This window comes from Pollachius pollachius, assembly GCF_949987615.1.
Source record: "Pollachius pollachius genome assembly, chromosome: 10".
NCBI lineage: Eukaryota > Metazoa > Chordata > Actinopteri > Gadiformes > Gadidae > Pollachius > Pollachius pollachius.
The window spans coordinates 9327004-9336378 of NC_136943.1; the positions used below are offsets into that span (position 1 = coordinate 9327004).

The 9375-nt window shown below is 42.0% G+C and overlaps 1 protein-coding gene across 1 annotated transcript in view; it reads left to right on the forward strand.

Annotated features, from left to right (window-relative positions):
* Window positions 1-280: 280 nt before the first annotated feature.
* The window catches only part of zic6 (zic family member 6), a gene marked incomplete at both ends in the record, with an annotated part of 39295 nt that continues 30200 nt past the window's right edge, over window positions 281-9375 (forward strand). Inside the window, 3 exons of the mRNA XM_079744898.1 lie at window positions 281-1241; window positions 2973-3664; window positions 6419-6491. Of these exons, the coding sequence (XP_079601024.1) occupies window positions 281-1241; window positions 2973-3664; window positions 6419-6491 (1726 nt within the window). The remainder of the gene's footprint in view (window positions 1242-2972; window positions 3665-6418; window positions 6492-9375) is intronic.

The following is a 9375-nucleotide window of genomic DNA, read 5'->3' on the forward strand; positions in this document are numbered from 1 at the left end:
TATTGCCACAAATCAAGAGGGCAAAGTGAACGGCATGGGACTCACACCAACTCTGACGAAATTGAGTCTGGTCCCTGCTAATGCGAAGTTCACGGCCAAGAATTGAACATGCAGATGATAGGCCTGTAGACTACCTACAAGAGGGGGGGAGGGGGGGGGTGTGTGTGTGTGGGGGGGGGGGGGGGGGGGGGGGTATGGAAACGGGATTTCTAGAAATATCCTGAGTATTCTGAATTGGTTGGTTTTTTTTGCAAACGCATAGCCAAACTCACAACAAAACATGACAAGTCTGTCGAGGTTTAGTGGCTGCCCTCTTTCTTGCGTCAACCCCGGGGAGAGCAATAGTGAACCCAGCGTGGTGCTGCCACCTTTGGCAGGGGAGCACATGGGGCACCCCACTGGCAGTTCCTTAAAACTCTGCCCCTCGCACAATTTGCGAGACTACCCCGAGACGAGGTCTGGTGCATATGTTGACCATTCGGTTCACCATTTTGCAGACTCTGGATACCCCAGCCACCCGTTAGAGCACAACCCTAGGGGCATTCTCATTGGAGCCAATCTTCCCGGAGCCGGAATGCCACCCGTCACTGACCAACTGGCATCGAGAACTAACCAACATGGCGGTATTGGGAGATATCGTGACCTTCCCGGCTGCAGAGACAGCCGAAGCCATGCCTTTTTCACCACGTATCAAGAGCAGGCCCACTGCTCCAACGAGTCAAGTCGAGATCTGGGCAGTCAGATGATGCTGCATGGTTTACCAGGAGACCTGCTTTCCCGGACCCACCCCTATGGCCAAACCATCAGCCCGAGGGGAAACAACCAGCAATTCGTCACCCAGTTCCTGGGGTTGTACAAGCCGCTGAATATGGCGATCCAGCGTGGAGGGAGCGACGCCTACATCAGATGCCCTAAACAGAATCAAAAACATGAGCTGGTATGTAAGTGGATCGACGGCCAGGAGGGGATGGGTAAGCTGCCCTGCGCCAGAACTTTCGGCACAATGTATGAACTTGTCACCCATGTGACAGTGGAGCACGTCGGAGGACCAGAGCACTCTGAGTACGTGTGCTACTGGGAGAACTGTCCGAGGGAGAGGAAGCCTTTCAAAGCCAAGTACAAGCTGGTGAACCACGTCAGAGTGCACACGGGGGAAAAGCCTTTCCCTTGCCCTTTCCATGGCTGCGAAAAAGTTTTTGCAAGATCTGAAAATCTTAAGATCCACAAGAGGACTCATACAGGTTGGTTAATAACGACAACACTAATGCAACAATATTACTATTATTCTTAAAGATAATACCGATTATAATAATAGCCCATGATCAATAATATATTAGTTATATCAATCATCATAATTAATAGCCTATGCATTCATAATTACTACAAATATACAAAAAAACTATAAATATAAACAAATCGTACATTTTCATTGCAAACCATAAATATGTTGAAATAAATTGTTTATATTGGAAAGCATTTTGCGATCCTTATTATATGACCATTATTAGGCTGTTGTTGTTTTGCTTTTACTTTTGCTTCTTTCGTTGCGATGATGTCCATGTTGATATTGCCTTTATTTATTTATTTATTTGTGTTGATTAAATGTCGCCAAAAAAAAAAGGAATGTATCATCAACATATTTCGCTTTACCTTTTCTCTCTGTGTTCATGTTAATTCGTTGCGTGAGAGGAGTACGGGGCGGATGCCCTTTAGAAGCAGAGTAGCAGAAGATACCTTAAAGGCTCGGTTAGGCCTGGTCGTTTGGGTTGCTTCTCCCTTTCATTCACCCAAATTAATAAATAAATAGGGGATCACCGGAGAGTCGTGACGTAGCGTGTACGCCACCGTCGGTGCCTCCCAGGGATTTGTCTCCTCTGCGCCCGCGCAGGAATCACCAGGCAGTCAGGGATCTTCAGCTTGGAAGATGAAAAGAGGATAAAAACATTCGTGTTTTTTTCTCCAAATTATTTAACATTTCTTTACAGTAGTAGCGGTTGTGCACGCGGAGAAGGCCTGGTAGGCCTAATGGCCTACATCTGTAACGGCCTAATGTTGGGCTGTTTTAAACTCGGTTTCCTTGAAGTAGGCTTATAGATGGGCCTTTTGTTGATTAAATGAAATTAATAATTCACAAAGACCAAGTTCGTAAACACGTTTAATTTTCTATTGAGAATTTGTGTAGTAATAACAAAAGGAAGATAGGCCTATTGGGCACAGGAAGCCATTAGGATTCAGCTGCTCCAATCACATCACATTGTGTTTAGGGCTACACAATTTAGGGAAAGAAACAGACAGAACAAATTGATTAAAATGCACCCTACGTGTCATAACCATTAGGACACGTAATTAATTGTTAAAATGGTAAAATAGCTAGATCATATAGGTATTAAACTCATAGAGGGACTAAACTCAATGTGGGCATATAGTCCTACATCTATGGCTATAAATGAAGATTGTAAAGCTATGCTGAATTGTGTCTATATCAAGCAGCATAAGGCTTAATGGTTCTCAAAAAAAAGTATGGCACATTGATAAATATCCAGATATTATTGACTCTGATGATCATAAGCTGACTGTTAGGAAATGATATTTTTATAAAAAATGTGCCTCTAAAAAGGACATAGATTCGGCAATTATTGCCACTTTTACACGTAATTTACTTAGAAAATCTAAACAGCGAACACTTAATAGCTTAAAGATATACTATATAGAGACATAAAATGTACAGATATGGACACACACACACATACACACACACACACACACACACACACACACACACACACACACACACACACACACAAACACACACTCTCGCTTCAATAGAAGCATATGATTGACTGTCAAACCACAGTGCTTATGGGCGCCCCATTTACAAATAAGATTTATAGAGCCCAATTTGTTCAAGTATTTTTTTTTTATTTTGCCTTTTCACGCATATGGGCCTAAATCATTTCTCTATTTCTATTCAGGTGAAAAGCCCTTTAAATGTGAATACGAGGGCTGCAACCGGAGGTTCGCTAACAGCAGTGACCGAAAGAAGCATTCCCACGTGCACTCGAGCGATAAGCCCTATATGTGCAAAGTCAGGGGCTGCGAAAAGTGCTACACGCACCCCAGCTCCCTGCGCAAGCACATGAAACTCCACTGCAAGGCCTACGTCACCACCAAGAGCGAAGCGCGCGATGCCGACGACGACGACATCGAGAAGGCCACCAGGTCACCTGAAGCGACGGCGGACCGACGTGAACCCACCCCCTCCGTCACCGCCAGGGTGCCGCGCGTGCAGCCCCCCGTCACCCCGAACACCACCAGCAGCACGGGTCAAGAGTCCCTGTCCCCAGAGATCCTCCGAGATGACTCGACCCTCAGGTCACGTTTCCATCACACATTTGACAACAGTTTGGATTACTCGACACACAGGTCGCAGGCCCTCTTGGACCCCTTGTTGATGCAGCGGGGAGGAGCAGGGGGGGGCTACAGGTCCGAGGCGTCTCAGTACACGTGTGGCCAGACTGGGTTCGCTCCGAGCGCACGAACTTTTACGACGTCCCCTTCGCCCTTTCAGAAAAGCATCGTGAATGGGTGGTACACGTGCCACAGTGGCGTCGACTCCTTTTCACCAAAGCATAATACTAATACTACTACTACTACTACTACTACTGCCAATAATAATAATAATAATAATAATAATAATATTAATAATAATAACAATAACATACAGTCTATTTGAGTTGCTCGTGCCTTTCCATTTGAGGGGCCTTTTTGTGTCTTAAATAGTCGCAGTCGTATTGCATATAAATACATGTATCTCTGTGGATGTTGTGTGAAACACATTTTGGAATGTAACGGATGATCCAGGTGTTAACCTGAAAGTACACTCTTAATATAGTGAGCACTTGGTGCAGCACGCTACGTGGTTAATCTGGGCTGGAGACATCAGGAGAAAAGTAGGCCTACTTTGTACATCACCTCACGGTTTTCCCACACGACGGGCTATGTGAGAGGTGCATTGGACGTATGGTCAGCATAGACCATAACAAGTAAATGCTTAAAAAGGAAATGCATTTTAATTCAATATGTATATGAAAGGTAATGACGCAACTTAAATGAACATAACAACAAGTTATTGGAATGTAAAACGAATGTTTTTGCTGAATGTAACTTAGGGGTCTTTGTTGAATGTAGGTCGTTAAAAAAAAGCACGCAAAAAATATAGGGGCATTACTCATATCGTTATATATGTTTTACGAACTAAAGTAGCACAAATAAATAGCATATTTTAAATATTTCATCACGTTTGATAAGATATTTGTCTAATATTGAAATAGATGTGTGTATGTCCAAGATCTGTAAATGCTTAGTAGCCTAAGTGTTCAGTGTATTCATATCTATAGCTCATATCTTATAGCCTATCCCCCTCTCCCAAATCCACTAGGCTTAGGTCGGACCTGTGCTACACATGAAAACACGTCATCACAGCACTACTGTACATAGGGTACTGTACAATTAATTATGCATTCAATATTTTATTTAAGTGGCTGTATTCTCTTTGATCAGGCATGTGTTATTAAAACCCATCATTGGATTCTTGCAACACGCTGACTCTTCTCACGTTCTTTGTTTAAGGGCCTCAGCCAATCAGGGGCCTCGCTCGCCGTTTAGCGGATCGTGGTATGAAGAATAAATACATAGCCTTATCAATAGGATACGTGCTTTAATTTAACGTGCGCCACAGCGGTTTTATTTGTCGCCTTATAGGGTTTGTGGATTCCTCTTTTATGGAGGTCTTGAACTATCCTGAATGAGTAGCAGGTGCTGTGAATGAAAGTAAGATCAATTGCTTTTTTTCCACGGTCGGTTTGTGCGAACCATGGTGAATTGTTGCAACGTCGGGATATAATAAATGGTCAAATGATTGTGGTCAATCAATTTGTATTTTTTAAATAAAAGATAGCTGAGGTTAATGTGGCGTTCATCTAGGTGAAATGGGTGGGACGTTTATGATGGGCTCGCTTTTTAAGACTGCGGTCCTTGCAGAATGGCATATCAAATTACAGTTTGAGTTACATGCTCAGGTCAAAGGTTGTGGAGAATGAATTGGTATTAAAATTGTAATTTCTTTGAAAAGAAAGCATTTCTACCAGGCCTTAATGTAGGAACGTGGAGGAGTTATTTTCCACACCTTTCCTGACACCCCTGGATGATTGACGGATGGATGGTTGCCTGTTTATCCTGTTCGTTTTAACTTGTAATTCTCAAACAAATGTAAAATTGCTTTATTTTGACAGTAGGACTAATTGTCATCTGGAACAATTTATTAATAGCCTGTTATTAGTATTTATTTATTTATTTATTTAATTCATTTCTTGTTTTTACAGCGATTTCCTCTAAATGTTTTAATTTCAAGCCACATGCACCGAACCGGCCTGTACCTGTTAGCATTAGGGACATACATGACATTGGAATGTTTCTTCAGTTATTTTAACACTGCAAACTATAGTCTATGACGTCGGGGCCGCTTTCTCGCTGGTATACTATGAATTGAACCCCTTAGCTGACGCAACTTATTATCTGTCATAATGAGGCTGTGGGCCTGCTTCCCGGACCTGCTCATAATGTTTCGACATGTAGTGCTTAGAAGGGCTAGTGATTTCAATATCTCGAATCATCTTCTAACACAGAGCATAGCTAAGAGGGAACTGAGACATTTAATATAGTGTCTGGTGTTAAATTAGGGGTGTAATATAATTGTTTCTTTAAAGTTAAGGCATGATGCTCAGTTCATATAGTCATAATAGTGGGTTGGTCATTTAGCCCAATATCAGGGATGAATGACACTTCAATCCCCAATTGGCTTCAAACAGCATTTTGCCCTCATAAGAATAAGTATTGGTTAAATATGAACTATATAGAAAAAATATTAGTAAAAGCTGGTCGAAGTGTAGTTTCAAAAGTGTGCACATAAATGCATCAATAGGTATCTTAGGACCTTAGTGATATCCATACGTGGCAAATTCTGGAATTACATGACCTTGGTGACACATAGAGGCTATACGTTGCCATTAAAACAATGCAATTTTAAATGGTACTAATTAATAATTAAAGGGCTCAGCTTAGATATCTGTAGTTAACGTTGTGAATCAATAGGCGTTGGAAAACAAAATATCCCAAATGAGTGTTATTATAAAATTATTTCTTAATAGCATGAAACATTTTGAATTTAGTCAGAAATAAATCTCTACAGATTATACAGTGATTATGAAGCCCCCTGGACACAAACCCAGTTTTTAATACTTGAGTGTTTATTTTTATATGAATGTACACATTTTAAAAGTCACATTTTAAAAATAATGTACAAAGTGTTTAATCTGTATGCAGTTTGAATCTGTTGAATGACCTTGCTTTGCCTTTCCAGAGCATCTGTATTAGTATCATGAAGTCTCATGCCCTGAATGGAGAGCAGCACCACTGCAGCCTCAAACTACCAAGTGAGATTCCGAGGTCAAAGGTAAGCCATGTTTTAATTTGTGTGATGCATTTGAATTTTGATATTTCCCTTACTCTTCTTTGAAAAGATAATGGCTGAATATTAGTTTTTCTAAAATATTTTAATATATTGTAAATATGTATTATATTTTGGAAATGAAGAGAGGTAATCAAACTATCAGATTTTCTCTTGATCTACATCAATCGCCTCTGACTCTTTGTCGCAGCCATCATGTTTTAGTACTAAGTAATAAGTAATAAACATGCATATCGTTTGATGAAATGTGTCTTCCAAACAATGTTTAATATGTCATTCTTTCGTATATTATAATTCACGGGAATGTGATGCGTTTGTCTAAAACTCGAAATTTATAAGGTATTCATTTTGGAAGCGCGAATGCTTAGACAAAGCGCCAAAAATATACGCTTGCTAAGACATGATTTCATTCCTAATATGAAAGTTGATGTCTGTATTTCTCCACATTCTTGCCAAAGCATGGGTAACACCCGGTTACAACTGAGCCTAACCACACCCTTCCCCCTGCTTATCAAAACTGATGAGCCCTCCTCTTCCCCAGTTTGCCATTTACTGGCCGCCATCTTTACTCTTATGCGCTCTGCCTAGCAACAGGCGCTGGGCGCCATTTTTTGACGGGTACGTAGCAACCAATTCCATGTTACTATATCCATTTAACCTTGGAATCCATCCAATCACCATGTTTTTTTCCTTCTGCCTTTCTGGTTCCTCTGCAATGTTATACCTGTACTCGCTCTCCCACCGTGCGTTGGGCAAGGGTGGGGTTGCGCTTCGTCACACCCAGGCTTTGGTTTGATGCATCATCGTAACCATGTATGACATCTTGTGTAACTTACACTGCGCCACTCCCACGTACAATGCCCTACCCCCGTGCTTCTCCGTGGAATGTTTAGGTGCTCCGAGGTCATGTCAGCGTTTTGACGGCGACACTTGTGCGGGCAGACGAGAGCAAGTGGGATTTTAATTGGATCTAAAGGTTCTGGTTCCCATCGCCCTCCTCCAGGTCTAGCCAGTTGTGGTGCCGGCTGGTCGGCCAGTGCCACACCCAGTTGTGCTTTCTTTTCAATCACCCGGTTCTTTGTCCAGTCCTTTTTTTTCAGGTCTCCTTGTTCCTATCTTTCATCTGTCTGTAGTCCTGCAGTTTCTGGCTTCCCCCCCTATGGCTTCTCCAAGATGGCCCCCTAATCTCAGCCTTCTTACCAGTGGGGTTCTTGGTAGGTAGGTGTCCTCCACCCAATCTCTGTACATTCACAGATCTTTTCGGGGCCATATAGTTCTCGCTGTGTTCTGCATGGAAATTGCAAAACCCCACACGGCAAACTGGATGCAGCTGCACATTCTCGTTGGGCCGTGGAGTTGGACGACCAGTATTGGTTTAATTTCCTTCCTGCTGTTTCTTTCCGCGGTGGAGCACCTGAGCTGCTGTTGTCATCTGTTATCACATACATCCCGGATACGGTACACAATTAGGGGGAACACTGTTTGCAAAAGGTTAGATCGTCTTATCTGATCGTACGATTGAAACGAATCAACGTTCACGGCAGATTTATCTTTAAAATAGAAAACACCAACGCACTGTTCTTTGTCAACAACGTTAGCAAGGATATATTGGTATATATAAGTATATATAAGTCATAGCCTCCCCTTAATTTAGGTAGTGGATAATATATATATCAAATAATAACAATTATCATACTCGACAAGTAAAAGTCAAGGTTTTACGTACACGGGAGAAAGCAATCACGACGGCCCGGAGTAAAGAGGCAGAATTCCCTCTAAAACATTTAAGGCCGGACCACAAAATAGTGGTGAATCGGCACGTAGCCTCCCAGTAGCTGTGATCTTATGCCTTAACCGGAGTGATCCCCTAGCTTTTTCTCTCATCTTCATCTGCACTGCAGTTTTTTCTTATGTCAGTGATGCTATCCCCCTGTGTAGCTCAGCCCTCGCAACTAGACCTTATTAAACCCGGCTTCCATTCACACGTCCCAACTGGGGCTCCACTGTCAACTTAAAACCCAAACCCAAGCTCAAATACCCAGCTCGCCAAACTATTGTTTCAGACCTTGCAGGGAAAAAGAAGAAGAAGAAAAAATAAAAAAAGCAGTGTGATTGAACTGTTGATGCAGTAGGGAAGCAAGAGGACTCCGCCTATTGATATCTAATGCATTTTAGTCTTTTGATGCACTGCAGCTAACCCATGTGGATTGCTCTTAAAAATGTATTTTTCTCCCTTTTTCTTTTTTTCATTCATTATCCATGCCTTCTTACATAAGAAGAATCGTTCTGACGGGCCAGAGAGAGCGAGGGAGAAAGAGAGAGAGAGAGAAAGAGAGAGAGAGAGAAACCATGAAGACTTTAATAGGTCTCTTATGAGCAAATCAGTGCGGAGATTAAACCTTCATTACTGAAGAGAATGATGATGCCCTAATCAACGTGAAAAAAACCCCCACCAACATTCTACTTATATGGTGTTTTTTTTTCTGGGAGTGGCCTACTATACTTCCCGTGGCCCCATCCATTAAAAGGACAACAAATCTTTTAAATCAATAACTTCTTAATCCATCACTTTTTGAGAGTGTTTTGTGGGGGTTCGTGTTGCTTTTGCACTCCTTCCTCGAAATCTACAGGGATGGCTTCCTAACTTGTCCTCCAACTTTCCAGCAAGGGCAATATGTATCTCTAACACCTGGACACATGGACAAGCCTGGGAACATCTGAAGTCATTCAAACCCTTAATGTGTGGCTGCGCATCCTAATGGCTTAATATGATCTTTGAGAAATCAGTGGTAATTATTTATTATCTACACTTAATGATTTAAATGCCACAGAACGAATTTGGGGCAGTC